Source organism: Acanthisitta chloris, unplaced genomic scaffold (assembly GCF_000695815.1).
Source record: "Acanthisitta chloris isolate BGI_N310 unplaced genomic scaffold, ASM69581v1 scaffold17792, whole genome shotgun sequence".
Taxonomy (NCBI): Eukaryota; Metazoa; Chordata; class Aves; order Passeriformes; family Acanthisittidae; genus Acanthisitta; species Acanthisitta chloris.
In genome coordinates this window covers 46060-61668 of record NW_008661223.1, presented here as the reverse complement: position 1 = coordinate 61668, position 15609 = coordinate 46060, and the positions used below count along the sequence as shown (strand labels likewise).

The following is a 15609-nucleotide window of genomic DNA, read 5'->3' as shown; positions in this document are numbered from 1 at the left end:
CCTTGAAATACTCTGATTTTGTTCTGTTTTTATAAATGGCCATCTCCTTGTAAAAAAAGCAAACCAAAGGTGAAGGCTTAATATCTCCCTGGGGCACCCTGGTTGCTGCTTACGTTGTTCTTTTGTCCCTTCTCAGTTGTTCTGTCCCTTGACTGAAAATGAAAGTTACATACATTCCAAATTAGTCCTGAATTTTACTTTGACTTGACTTCATCAGCTGTATTTGGGTGACTGTGGGATTACTGTATGTAAGGTTTCACATGAAATGGTAAACTGCAGCGGAATGCTTGCTCTAAACTCAAGTCATTCTCTGTGCCTAAAAAAGGGAAGCTGACAAGTTTTCAGCAATCCTGCTGCTCTTTGTTTATGTATGTAAAAAGTTCAGAAAGTAGAAGAGAGAACTAGAATGGCAGCTCTTAACAGGTTTCCCTCCCCCTTTTTGTGCCTTAAACTGATGTGATAGATCTTCTGTAATTGCTAAAAACCTATGCCCTACAGACTTTAGTTTTAACCAGGAAAAGGTTGTAGCTTGGAATTAGTTTTACAGCATATTTAAATATTTTGGGTTTTTACCTGACCTAAGGCAAAAGTATTTTATACTGGGATTTGCACTTGGCATCACAGACAGATATGTTAAAATGATGCTTTGTGTTTTTCTAAACAAAGGCTGTAAATGATATGCTTTCTCCATGTATGATATTTGTGGTTGTTAATGGTTTATTCTTGGAAGAGTCTTTGCATATGTTGAGTACTGAGAGATAGTGATGGAATGGTTTGCAAGGGCATGCATGCCTTCCTGTAATCTAATCTCAAAAGACGTGTTACTTTCACATGATGTGGTTTTTGAAGGCTGCTTCTGTATGGATGAGTCTGGCAAAGAACCTCTCTTACTAAAGCAAAGGGTGATAAATATTAATGACGTAGGGCATACAGCAAATACACTTTCAAAATGTTATTGGAAGATAAAAATCTTCTCTTGCATGTGTATTTTATGCAGTGTGTATGTAGTTTCCTACTAGTACATGCTAGTTTCTATAATCTGGAGAAAAGCTTTGCCTTTATTGCTCAAAAACTATTGGATAAGATTGCAAGTTTCCTAAAAGGTGTGTTTAGGTATAGGATATTTTACCAGTCTGTGGCTATAACCATGAAGCTGATTGTGGAACAGGTTTTGATAGCAGTGTTCCTGTTATTAAGGGTTTTTTTTTTTCTCTCACATACTCTAAGACACTTAAGATAATTTAAAGGATTTATTATTCCTTCGTCCGTGTCTGTCTCTATTTGGAGTTTTCTAGTAGCATGCAGGATTTTTGTGTATATCTGTATATAGTGCACTTGATTTTGTCGTGTGGGAGTCAGGAATATGTTATTCCCCCCATGCCTCCCTCCCATCTTATTATCATGACACTTGTTAAGTTTATTCCGCTTTATTAATAGGTCCTTGTAAAATTTTCACAGATTTGCCCAATAGATATGACTTTGGTTTAATCACCTGATTTTTTAATTTATTTTTTTATTTGTAGCTGTGTGGAGTGTGCAGGAATTTGGTTTTTTCTAACCTTTAGGCAAAACTCTGATTTTTGCAATTCTGCAGTAGTGACAGTTAGGTTACTGTGTAGTGACTTTCTTGAAAACTATTGTTAGGGTCACTGCTCAGAATCAACATTTATTTAGTTTTCGTAGGTTTATTCTGCTATGTACCACTCTTCTGTCCTGCTTATTTACATAATGCCAACTGCTTTTGGTTTTTTGTGTGATCTAGCAACCTTTAACTATTATTCTAAGACCAGAGTTTAGGTGAATGTCAACACTGTTAGGGCTCACGGTCCCTATAAGACTCCTGATTTAGGCTTCCATTTTTCCCCCCCATGAAACCATTATCACAGATCCCATGTGGATCAATGTAAATGCATCAGATCAATGTAAATGCTACCAGAAGCAGTGATCAAACAGATTAACTTGTGGTACATCTAGCTGTCATATAGCCACAAGAAAAGTCACTTTCGTGAACTGATCCCATGGAAAACTAAGTTAGTTGTTCTAAAAAAACCCTTAAAATAAAATCCACTGCTTAAAATCTTTGTATCTGACTTCATGATTGTTAGGTCTGACTTAAGGAAAAAAGCATGTGCCCAAGGGAGCAAAAAGAGCAGGAACACTAATCTTTAGTGCTTAGCCTGCCCTTATACTTAGATTACCCTTAGGCAGTGGTTCTTTTGGAGAACCAGTTCTGTCAGGAGGCTGTAATTTGTGAGCTGTTAAAAGTGGAGTGTATTTTAAGGAATGCAAACACATGCAGAAAGACAACTTTAATGTTCTTTTGATGTCAAGTCTGAGATGAGATTGAGATTTCTATTGCTCAGTTACTTTATTTTTGTCAATACTGAGCAAAAGGCAGTGTTTAAAGGTCTGCTTTATGTGCTAAATGTGCTTAGAGGACATGTTCATAGATAAGCTTCGTTGTTGAGCTTGTATCTATTTCAAATCCTGTTCCCTTGGTGTGGTTTCAATAGTAATGGAATCTGAACAGGTCGTCTTGACAGTGCTGCTTTTGAACTTTGGGCTTAAAAATGTGAATTAGGTAGGGTTGTGGGTAACAAGCTGACTGTTGAAACCGGGGTGAAACAGTTATTTTTGTCTTTTCAGAGTTGTGGGTCCAGGAGAGAACCCCAAGTTGTGTAACTTAACCCTTTTGCCACCCCTTTGAATAGCCTTTGGTTCACAAAAGCTTCTTAATTGTGCTGGAAAATCTCATACAGGAATTCTCCCTTAAGCAGATGAGTTCAATATCTCTTGATGTTAACTTACATAACTTTTTATAAATTTGCCAGTTATTTCATTGAAGTAGATTGCTGCTGAAGGAATACTGCTCTTCTGAAATGTTTGTCCTGATACTTTGATATGATGAAATCAAGAGCAGTGCAAAAGGAAATTGTGTGGTATTTAGTTTATCCATTGATTTACTCTATTATCCTTTCAATACAGTCCTTTCTTGAAGAATTGGATGGGTGGATTTTCAGGGACATTTTCATTCTTAGTTTCTAATCGGTGAAAATGTATTATTTAGGAAACTGACAAACAGCTTCAGAACATATTTAGGAATTTAGGAAAAAAAGTAGTTCTATTTAGCTTTAACTTAAAGTTGTGTCTTTTTTTTTCAGGGTCACGATGAAGAAGCTGTTGTGGATATGGGCAAAATCAGCTCTACTATCAATACAAATTTTGAGAAAGAAGAACTAGAGAGTAAGTTTGTGGTGGTTTTCTGTTAGCTTAACATGGATTTTTTGCCTAGAGATAAAAATGTATTTTCCATGCTAAAAGGAATCAGAAGTTTGTCTATCAAGAAATTCTAGGAGTAAAACTGGTGGAAGACAGAGATGAGCTGCTCTTGTGTTTTTGTCTCTATACATGCTAAATACTCACTGTTGTTCAAATCTGTCATAGAAAAAAATCTTAAATTTTTTTTTTTATTAAGCTTTCCAAGGAAAGCTTGCTTCTGAGATTGTAGGTTTGAAAAACTGATTGGTGTTGGTAAGTAATTTTCCAGCATTAATGATGTCAGGTTCTGCAGAATCAAAACTCAGGAAACAGGGGTCATGGGGGAGATGTTTGTTTTGTTTTCTGAAAGTTAAGTATCCTTGTGATTGTGGTCATGCACTTTAAATACCGAGTTTCAACAGATAAGAGCTTCTAGTTCCATAGTAAACTGTACATTCCACAATCTGCAGTCAGAGCATTATGGAATCCTGTTAGTGTTCATTATTTGACTCAGTTTCCTGCATTTAGCAATGAAAATAGCATTGATTTAGCTTCATCTAAGACACAATTTCTTTCTTACTTGAAAGGGAATTAGACTGGGGTGAAGATTCATGGATGGTATTTAATGCAGCCAGAGGAAAACCTAGGGAGGTCCAGTGTTAAAATCTTAGTTATTTACCTTTTACATAGAATGCTCTGAAGCTTAATTAACATTTGCAAAATGCTGTGAGACTATCAGCAGTTGACTCTTGCAGCTTCAGAACACCAGAGAGCCATTGTAGCAGCAGTTTCTAGCCGCGAAAAGTTGATGTTAGGTTGATGTCACATTTTCTCATACTGTCCTCTAACAAGGGACAGTTTAAAGTGATTAGAGTTGTTGCTGTTGCAGTCATACTCTTGCTCTGTTTCCTCCCTTCTGTTTCTGCTTTCTGTCTCATGCTAACACTTTCATTTGTCTGACTGTACTATAAGCTTGGTTAAGTCAGCAGAAAATGTAACAGTCCTGACAAAGGAAAAGAGTAAAGATCTCAGCAGTTGAGCACCCCAAACCAATCTGCCACTCAGATGGATGTGTGCCAGTGCTGGGCAGAGGAAGGAAGTATAAATATGATGCTGAGAGGTGTAGCAGTGGAGGCTGTGACAATGCCGGTTGGGGTTGAGCTGTGGTGAAACCACTACCTTGTCTGTTTGTGCAGTTAAATCTTCAGTGCAGATTTAAGATGCCACCTCCTTAATTTCCTTCTCTTGCTTTTCTCTGAGAGATGACCCAGAAAAAGCATGTGAATATTTTGCAGGGAGGCAGGGGTTAAGGGGAGGCAGGCATCCAGCTGGAGTAGTGTGCTGGGCAGCAGCCTGAGCAGCTGTAATGCCTCAGCCTCAGAGAAGGACATGGGAATGTGCAGCCAGATCACTTCCTCCCTCTTTCCTAGCACATTCGTAGGAGTGCTTCAGCTAGTACAGCGCAGCAGTTAGACAAGATACTGGGTGGGCAGGCACGAGGTTCAGGCTGCTTTAGGCCATTAAGCACTTGTATTGCTGCTGTGAAAAATATCCCTGTCTTACCCACAGCCAAAGAATAAATTAAGGTGAAGAGTTCTGTTTGAACAATTGAGTCAACGTAAACTGCTGTTGACCCACTGTGAGATGAGAACCCACTGTCCTTACCTTCCTCTTAGCTATGCAGCCTTACCTTTCCACTGACTACCTCTCACTCTCTTTGGAGTGGCCCAGTGTGTCTCAACTCAAGAGGTTCGCTATACAGAAGTTAAACAAATAGCTAATAAGAAGTATCTGACAAGAAAAATATTTTCCACTAGGATTATCACTTATCTGAAGCTTAATATAAGGCACACGTTTTCGCACGTAAGTAGGTATTATTATTGGCCCTTACATATATTTTCTAATATCTTATATATTTGTAAGAATTTGTTTGTTATTGGTAGAATCGGTAAAGGGAGGGACAGTCTGCTTTCTGACTTTTGTGAGTGGAAACTGTTCCAAGCTAAGAACAAGAAGTTTTTCCTTTCCCATTTGAAGGAGAAAGGTATGCAAGTGTGGTTGTTTATGACTCGTATAGTTATCTTCTCAGAGAGTCTTCAAATTCATGGTGTTTCAGAGGATAAATTTTTGTGAACTTACTGCTCTGTTTATGAGATGATTATTTATAAGCTATTATGATGAAAGTAGGTGTGTGGGATTTTTGAGACTTGTTTTTAATTCTGGTATTAAAATCTGAATAGGGGAGAAATTGAGTTGTTGGCTGCAAGCAGTAAAACAACTCCAGCTGGTATTATTTTTCATTTCTGACTTGTGAACATTTTCTTGTAGGCTTAGGAAGACCTGTACAAAACCATTAGGCTTTGCAAGTGTTTTTAAGACCTGAAATTGTTTCAGTCCAGTCTTCCAACATGTGTTTCTGTTGACTCAAAAAGGAGTTCTAGGAATTTGGAACCTTTCCAGAGGTTTGTCTATAGATTATTTTTTTTCCAGAGAGAGGGAGCAAGCAGTAAATTCAGTTCAACTATGATGTGAAGCACCAGACCTTTAAGAGCCAGCATAAACAGGTGATACTTAACTGCTCTGAAGTGTGTACAAACTAATGTTGATAGGTTTGATGCTATAGAAGACACAATTTTGCTACTAAAGCAAAGGTGTTTCTGTTGTTGTCAGTATTGGATAGTTGTATTTTCTGGGAATTGTGAGATGAAATGTTAATGGAAAGAGGGCCAGATGCTAAAGGGGAAAACAGATCTTGGATTTAGGACTTCTCAAGCTGTACATTCTATTTATGGTGGCTGGGAAAGTGTGGTACCTATCCAGAGTGACAGTGTTTGGGTTAGAAAGGTTGGGACAGGCTTCTAGTTTCATAACTCTCTTCCTGGAAAAGAGAAATGGTTAGAGATGGTAAACTGCAATTGTGGGCAGACTGTGTGTGTACTAAATAAAGGTACTGCACTTCACTGAAGCTGTAAGGCCTTACTTTGAAATAACAAATGTCAGTTTACAGAAGAGCTCAAAAGGGGAATAACATCTTAAAATAACATTTTAAGAGCACCTAATGTTCTTAACTTGTTGCCAGACTCTGTGAACTGCAATGAATGAGAGTTATAACAAAGTGAGGCAGGAGTTGGAAGTAAGGCAAGAATAGTAACGGCAGAAGTATTTCATGTGACCTTGTGAGAGGTATTTTCTGTTAAAGAACCATGTTCAAGGAAATCTTACTTAAAACTAAGTTAATATGTTTGATTTGATACTACCAGGACCTATCTTTTTAAATGTGTAGTTAATTTTCAACCTTGATTTGAGGATCCATTTAGTAGATACAGTGTAAGGAATACATTCTGTTACTCTTAGCAGGCTAGTTACAAGCATAGCAGAGATAAGGAGTTTACACATAACAGAAGTTTTGTTCCAGGAACAATCTGAGGTCACGAATGTGTGTCTCCGTAGACAAGTTTTCTGTGGCCTAAGTCCAAGTAGCAGCTTTCAAGAGCTAAGATGATTTAATAGTTACTCCATACTCACACTATCCTGTGGCAGGTGTAAGTAGTGTTTACATTTCAAGTAACCCTATTATCTCTTACACCTTCATGGTTTAGAGCCTTAATTTTTATTTAAGAGAAGAGCTGTGGTTTTCACTTAATTTTAGTTAACAAGGACAGGTAATTAAATAATCCTGTGATTTCCCCCTCTCCCATAAGCAAATATTGTATATGTAAGTGGAAAACTTGCCCTACAAGTGTTTTGCAATTTCAAGTGTTATGTGTAGTTAAAAATTGTTTTAGTATTATGAAAGGGATTTGGGGAACTAAAAATTTCTAGGGCAGCTTGTAGTAGAATGTATTGCTAAGATTTTTTTTTCAAGTGGCAGGTTTACTGTTACTCTGTTCTGTACTACTACTATTATTTATCTATTCTAGATGCATCTAAATTCCAACTGTTCAAAAACCATAAATAGTTCCTGTAAAATCTTTTAAGAAAATGAGTTGTACAGGAGCAGGTGACACAAGTAATGCAACAGGCCATTGTAGCTACTGGCACTTTAAGATTGTGCTTAGTGTTTGTTTTTATGTTCTGTAATGGGCTGTACTCATTTAAACAGGCAGTACAGAACAGGTTATGGTGCAGAATATGATGCTCACACTGAAAAAGAATGTTTGAACCCTTAAGAGACCCCTTATAGTCTAGAAAAGAACTGTATTAACAGGGGAAAATAAGAATTTTGAAATGCTTTTTCTCATGAATTTTCATCTTTTTATGTGGTTCAGAAGGAGAAAAATGTGAAACTGCTTCCGAAAACAAAAATAATTTAGGAGGACCATCAGTGATTCTTGCAGGCCACCTTTTATCCATCCTCTCTGGTGATATCTCTGAATTGAGAAGGTCTTGCCTGCTCCTTAGTTTGAGTTGGACCAAGAACAAGCGACAGGTACACCACAGCTAGTCAGGTGTATGAGACATGCACTCAGTCATATGCAGCATCAACATAATGTTCACTTTTACTCGTTATGCTAGAGGCTGGTGCAGGATAAATTATTTTGCCCATATCATTCAGAAATGATACAGAAATGTGCTCAGAACTTCTCTAGAAGTCACCAAAATTGAGGATGTTTTTCTAATACAATTATTAATACAATCTTAAGTGAATTTTGGAATTAGACCACATTGCTTACAGCAGCAGATGAAGATGGAAGCCATGCTTTTTAAAAGTGTTTGACATAAACTCTGTCCTAATGTTTTTTCCCAAAATTTATAATGAGAGTGTGTTTGTGACCCACTGATGAAGTTGGAAAATCTTCTTTGTCAGTTTCTTTTGCAGTACCTTACGAGCACAGTGTTACAAATGTGGAAGACTTGTGTCCTTATGGGGAGGGGTGGGGAGAGTGGGAACTAGATGATCTAGATGATCAGAGCAATGAAGATGAAGGACCTTGAGGGGAAGCTGTATGAGGAATGGCTGAGGTCACTTGGTCTGGTCAGCCTGGAGGAGACTGAGGGGAGATCTCATCACTGTATATAGCTTCCTCACGAGGAGAAGTGGAGGGGCAAGCACTGACCTCTCTAACAACCAGAGACAGGACCTAAGGGAATGGCCTGAAGTTGTGTCAGGGTAGGTTTAGGTTAGATACTAGGAAAAGGTTCTTCACTCAGAGGGTGGTTGGGCACTGGAGCAGGCTTCCCAGGGAGGTGGTCACAGCACCCAGCGTGACAAAGTTCAAGAAATGCTTGGGCAGTGCTCTCAGGCACATGGTGTGATTCTCGGGGCTGTCCTGTGCAGGGCTGAAAGTTGGACTCAATGATTTTCGTGGGTCCTTTCCAACCCTGAACATTCTGTTATCTTTAAGATACCTTCCAACCCAAACCATTCTCTGATTTTATGATATGATTAGTGGACAAAGAGCCAATCTTGGATCTTAATGGGACTTCTGCTTGAATTGCATGTTTCTAGGTTTTATCTCCTCCAACAGAAATTACTCTTGGAAATTATCTTGGGTATGTATCGTTTTTCCTGAGCTCTGCTGCAGAGATACTTGGTCTGTTGAGCCAAGAACCTTCCACTCAGATAAAGCATGGGGCCCAGCTGTGGCCTGACTTGGCTGTACAAAGCAGGGACAGCTAGTGCCCCCTCCCACAGGTACCAAGTGCTGGCTCCTTTCCTAGGTGAGGGAGATTGATGCTGGCAGCAGGCCACAGGGACCTGGGTTGGACATACTGTGCCAGAATCCCTGTGTGGCTCTGCCAGCCAGCCCTAAGCTTTTCCTGTTACTGGTCCTACCTGCATGTCTAATGCAATTACTGGTAATGCCTTCTTGAATATCGTTGGTTGTGTCAAAGAGAAATACTCAGTACATTTTTCTCTGACTGCCACTGCAAACTCATATTTGGTTTTAAGTCAGAAAAAACATCACTTCTGTGTGCAGTGAGAAATCTGGCATTTACTGCTTTTGTAAGTCAGCATACTATGATGCTGTCTTACGTTGTGTAGTGAGAAAATTCTCTTACTGAGCTGCTTTACCCTATACTGTGCCTGCTATGGTTTTGGATTATGCTTCTCAATTTTACCTATCCTAGTATTTTGGTATGAAGAGTGTATTCTCAGATATAATTAATTACTGGGAGGAACAGGAGATTTCAGAGTACAGCCCAGGAGGTGTCACAGATTACAAAATGTGCTGCACTGTTGGAGAAGCTTTGAGTGTTCCAGCTGTGGCATGTAGCTATCCTGTGAAAGAACTTTCTTTACTCCTTTATACAGATTTGATTCGAAAATTTTATCTCAAATGTTTTATTCTGAGAGCAAGAGATAGTTTTTGTCAGCTAATTCTTCTAACAATGCACAAAAGAATCCTTTGTAATAAAAGGACTTCTTCGTCAATTCATGCATGGAAGATCAAAATTATATGAAAATATTTTATGTTCACTTTCAATACGTTAATTTCAAAGAAAATAATTTGACTTTCTTAGGAATGTGTGTTAGAAGTTTATAATATAAGTGAAAGTGCTGTTTGTTTTGAAATAGTTTGTGTCTAGTGCTACGAACTTTACTATCAGTATTGATTTGTGCATTTAATTGCATCCTTCAGAAAAGAGGCATAACTTTTAATTAGAAAATTAGAGAATTAGCATAGTGTGTGTATAAATGTGGGATTCTTCTTGTTCCTTAAATTTTACCAGAGCAGAGAATATTTAGATAAGACCTTTGAGATGTTAAGTCTCTTGGGGCATGAAAAGACTTTTTCATTCTCACTCTTACTTTCATCCACTTAGTATTATTTTTTCCATTTGTATGTTTCTACCTTCGGAGCAGTTCTGTGACAGAAAAGGCAGAAGTTGCGCTTATAGGTTGGATTGAGCTTATTTTTGTGCATAAAAGTATTTTCTGTGATGCAAGGGAAACTAATTTCAGGGCATAGGATGCTCTAGTTCAAGTCTTTCCTTCTAGGGTAATGCATTTGGAGATGTGAGTTAAAAGACATCAAACATCTGGAGTTTTTTCCCCATTTTATGATCTTAAGGAGCAGATTAGGATGTCTCCTGCAGATCCAGTTCTTCCATACTGGAAAGCTCCATGCTAGGACAAGATAGATTATGACATTATCTGATTAAGTAAAGGCTTCCATATAAAATAAATGATCTATTTTCAGATTATTATTTGAAGATTTTCTGAAAAAATAGTAATTCTTATCATGAAGATGTTGTCTTCAACAGATTTGGAAGCTCATTGAGAAGATCAAGTCGCACACTTGTTGGAGGTGCGTTGTGAAAGGGTGAGGGAGACCACACATAAGATGCAATATTGGTTGTGATGATTTGGTATTAGGAAATCTTTTTCATGCAGTATGTTGCTATATATTGGTATCGATTGCCTGGAGAGACTGTAGAGTATATATTCTTGAAGATACTGAAAGCTTGTCTGGTTGTCATCCTAACCAACCTAATCCAAAAGATGGCTTCAGCTTTTAAGCTGGCAGTGTTTTGAGCAAGACTTGACCAGGTAGCTCACCTCTAGTGGTCCTTATATCCTTCATTAATACAATTTCAAATTTAAATAAATACAAATTAAAATTTCTAAGTAACAGGATTTGAGAATTCACATAAACTTGATTTTCTTTGCTTTCCCTTGTTAACATGGGGAAGAATGTCCTTCTTTGTGTGAAGCTTGAAAGGCACCTAGCGAAAGAAGTGAGAAAGTTCTGTGTGGAATTGTACTGAAAGGGTTGCCACATCAGAAAATTTTTGGACAAATGTTTTTTGATCGTTCTTGGACTTCTATTACCATTTTCATATGGGCTTTGGGGAGAAATCAGGGAACTTAGAGCATTTTCTCTTCTGTGAATTTTATAGGTCTTTGTACAAACTGACTTTTGGACTGAGACCAACCATGTGGTGGAGACACGTTGCAAGTTCCTAACATTTAAATTTGTTTCATACTGATAAGGGCCTTAAGTAGTAAATACTCTTGGTGGATTTGAACAGCTAAGCTTGGATAAAGTCATGTTGGATTAAAATGAGCAACTATCTCTTGAGCTTTGTATTACTAAATTTAGTATTGGGCGGTCTACTAATTCTATTGATTATTGGTTTATCGTAATTCTATAAGAAGCTTTGCTTGAAAGTGGTACTGTGGTACAGACATTTGTGTGGATAAAGCTTTGAAGGTCACATAATTGTACTTTACAAGCTTTTAAAAATGATATTCCAGTAAAAGGTTGTGTTACCTTTAGAAATAACACTGATGCTAGAAATACAAATTCCAGCCTTTTAAGGGTTAACTTTTTCTCCATTGCAATTATATTAATTTTATATTAATTGCCTTTTCTGATTTTGGGTTTTTTATTTTTGGCCAGAGTGAAAGGAACTATAAGTTGTTTCACCCAATTCATTTGGAATGAAGAAATAAAGGTCCCTGTGTTTTTCTTTTGTTTTTCTTTTCCTTGTAAGTTCTGTTTGTATGTAAATCTTTTATCTTGCCATCTTCAAACATTATTGCTCCTATCTGAATAATAAAACTTATAGGAACACAGACTTACTCAATGCAGCTGTCTTATTTTGTAGAGGGCTTCTCAGTGCTTCGCTTGGAGTTAGAATCAGAGTCAAGTTGGTCCAACTTTTATTACCCAGTTCTGTCTTGCCCTTTGGAGTTGAGTATCCTGCAAGGTGTTTTTGTGTAATGACATTATACTCAACAGCAGCAATTTTGGATTCTCTAGGTAGTAGTTGAGATGTCTTTATTTATGACTGTTCATGATACCAAAAAAGGCCTTTTTCTTAAGGGAACAGTCTGGCACACGCATAAGCTGCTATTTGCAATAGCCAGATTTTTCCTTGGTTAGCCTGTTCTACTGCCACCCTCAATACTTGCTCTGAGCAAGGAAAAAAATCAGAGGCTCTTTTTCAGCATCAAGTTTTTTCTTGAAGTTATTCTGATAGCATTGCAATTGGGTTGTGATGCATTTTACGTAATTGCTGAGAATCATCCTGCTCATCAACGTTTCTCATCAGTCCCGAAATACTGTTGCAGGTGTGGCAGTCTGACTGCTTTGCATATACAGAAGTGGTTTGGGGAAGGTATTCTTGTTTTACATTTGCCTGCAAGATCATGCTTACATGAGGAAACAGCCAGTCCATACAGTAGTCACTCCTGCGCAGTGTGGGCTGAAGGGTAGGATAAGCCATTGCTGGTCTGTTCCCCTGTCTTTGTCAGGCCCTCATTTATTAGGGTAGTGAGAAGGTGCTTTTTTAAAAGTTTGCTCTCAGCATAGAAAGCAATATCAAATGTTGTAGATTGTGGGCTGACTGCCCGGATTGTGTACTGAGTTGGCAGTGCCTCCTTGGTGTGCCTTGAAGCAGCTAAGAGGCACCTGGACATGATTCTGTGATAGTGACAGCTGAGTTTTGGTGTGGGAAAGCAATTTACTGTGGACACAAGTTGTTCAAATATACCCTTGGTTTGTTGCTTATTTCAGCTTGGTTTTCCATAGCTTTTACCTTTCCCCTTGCAACATATCTGTTCTCCTCCAGACTTTTCTACTGAGAAAAAATTCGATCAGACTGCAGTTTTATAAAAAGAGATAGACTCCTTATTTACTTGTTCCACCTCTCCTCCGTGCAGCAGCATGGTCTGACTGTGGGAATGATCACACTTAAAAATGCTGATTTTTGCGATAGCTGGGTGAGTTGTTTATGATGGAGCACCTTGAAAAAACTGTGTGGGATTTTTGTTTGGTTTTTGAGTACAGAAAGCAATGTGAGATTTTTGTCTTGATTTATGGGAACAGCAAGAGACCAAACTCTGGAAGTTCTTTTAATTTTTTCAGGAAGTAAAATCTTGAACAGTTTGAGGTTCCTGCAGGTTTTCTTAGTGCAGTGATCAAAACACAATGCTTAATACAGTCGTATTAACAGCATTGTAAAAAAGCAGTTGTATAAAGTGCTCTATTATAGAGTTTCTCTTAGGAAAAAGTAGTTCCTGCAAAAAATCCAACACTTTGACAACAAATAAAACTGTTTCAGTAGGTATATATATGCTGTAGTTTAATAGTTGTTAATGGAATATATAGAATAAACCAGAAATTCTAAGAGGGATGATAACAGCATTTGCAGTGAGTGGTTGCTCACTTGGTTGCACCAGAGCACAACCACAGCATTGAGTGGGGTGCAGTGAGTAGCACAGCTATTTTTGAGCTTAGTACTTTTGCTTTCCCTGTGCTTAAGATTATTGTGTCATGTTATCAGTAACATGGCCATTGTTAATGGTGCCTCCTGGTCATATTACATATCAAGTGCACTGATTTATGTTTAGGTGTCACATTGGCATTAATTTCTCTGGAAATTGCATTGTGCATAGCAGTCGTGGAGGGCAGAGGTCAGGCTGTCCAGCAGGGGCTAACTATTCTTATTGGAAGGAGCTCACAAAAGACATGTCTCTCTATAAATAGGACTGATGAGTACTTCAGAAAATTAATCTGTTTTCCACTCTTACATGGGAACAAATAGCTTTTAATATGCTTAATTTCAGATTTGGTCCTAGTGCCAATCAGTCGACTCTAATTAAACTAGTGTTGGAAGTTGGTCAAGAATTGGGTCTTGTAATGTGAAAAGGAATCTCGACCAAATTAATTATATGTTGAACTTATTCATGCATTAATACTGACGTTTTTGGTTGTATTTTTAGTCTGCAGTGCTATAAAAATACACAGAACTTCTCTAAGGCAGTATCTTTTCGAGCTTACGGATTCTGTTTTTTGAAAACGAGGTTGACATCATACCACTCTTTATTTCTATAAAGCTCTGCAATCACCAGGATTTTTCAATAACTTTACTCTAGTGTATGTGTGCTACACACACAGAGATGTATGTATGTATGTATGTGTACAGTCATAACTCCTAGGGCTTGCTTGTCTAATGTAAATTTGCTGAATTTGCATCTAAGTGCTGGAAAACCACTTCCTTTTCCTTTGGTTAATGTCTGTCTTCTGTAATAACTCTTCTACAGTATGAAACAAAGTATTTAGTGTCAACTTCCCAGCTTAATAGTTAATGTTTCTTCCTGAGTTTTGTTTGTTTAAAAAGGAATTGAAAAGGCTATTGTATATACAAACTCCATCACAGGAGACACGGTACTAATATGTTCATAACAGTCTGATTCATTTCTTTTGCCAAGTTGTTGATGCTGGTATTGTCTTAATGTGAAAGGTCAAAGGAAAAACAAGATTTTGAAAGTACATGTTTTAAAGAGCATTATGTATTAATTTAAGGGTGTGCTCCTAAATTCAATAAAACATTCTAGAATAGAATAAACCCCCCACCCTCTCTGTAAGTTATTTGATATGTTGACATACATTTCAAGTATAAGTTCCTTTTATGCTCCTGGTACTAAATTAATGGCATAACTGAGCATTAGGTTCACCTAGATGTGTCACATGCTAGTTGAGGAAATACTGGCTGCTCTTTCAAGGGGTGAAAACCTCTTCCAGACTTTAAATGATTAATTTCTTCATGAAGTTCATAAGCCGAACTAGGAAATTATATTTTGCCATTCTAACAACTATCCTGACATGAATCCCTGCAAAAGAGTATTGTGTAATTTCTCTGCCTTGGCCTTGTGTTTATCAAGTAGCTTCTTTCAGGGTTAAAGGCCAAGCTTTATTTCTGTATTACTCGTTTTACAACTGATTTCTTAAACTGAATAAGAATATGGCCTGGTTTGTCAAGGGAATGAATATAGTACTAGTTCCTTGACACTCTGGAAGGACAGAAAGGAAATGTTCATACTAGTTCACTAAGGGTAGTTTTGTCAAGTGCTTTTGGATTTCTTTATCTCAAACCCCTTGTCTTTAGACATGAAATTTTAGCAGGAGATCAGTTTTTGTTTAATTGTTTCCTTTTAAACTCTCTTGAAAAGGCCATAGAGCTGTGTATATTGGAGTGCACGTCCCACTTGGAAAGCCAGGCCGTCGACGGCATCGACATCGTGGGCACAGGCATCACAGAAGAAAAAAAGAAAAAGAAACTGACAGAGAGGATGGCCGAGAATCTCCATCATATGGTAAGAAGTCTGTTGCGTGAGTTTTGTATCTCTTGAAAATAACCTTTCTGTAGCTACTCTGTGATTAAATGTTGTTTGTTTATTGCTATTTCTTTTATTCTCGCTGCAATCAATGTTGTTCTGTGTACAATCAGACAGGGATTTTGTGGTTGTGTTTTATCTGAGTCATAAACTATTGGACTTCATCCAGCTGTCTGCATTGAGTGGTCAGCAGCCTGCACTGAATAGGTTATACTAGAGCTTTGTAATGCTCTCCTGCAGCATAATGTGTTATTTAAATTTGACACCTTTTTTCAGATTGT

General features: G+C 37.8%; 1 protein-coding gene across 1 annotated transcript in view; it reads left to right on the top strand.

Annotated features, from left to right (window-relative positions):
* Positions 1-15609, top strand: part of SLC4A7 (solute carrier family 4, sodium bicarbonate cotransporter, member 7) — a 62236-nt gene that overhangs the window by 5422 nt on the left and 41205 nt on the right. Inside the window, exons 2-4 of the mRNA XM_009070154.1 lie at positions 1595-1602; positions 3162-3243; positions 15164-15307. Coding sequence (XP_009068402.1) covers positions 1595-1602; positions 3162-3243; positions 15164-15307 — 234 coding nt within the window. The remainder of the gene's footprint in view (positions 1-1594; positions 1603-3161; positions 3244-15163; positions 15308-15609) is intronic.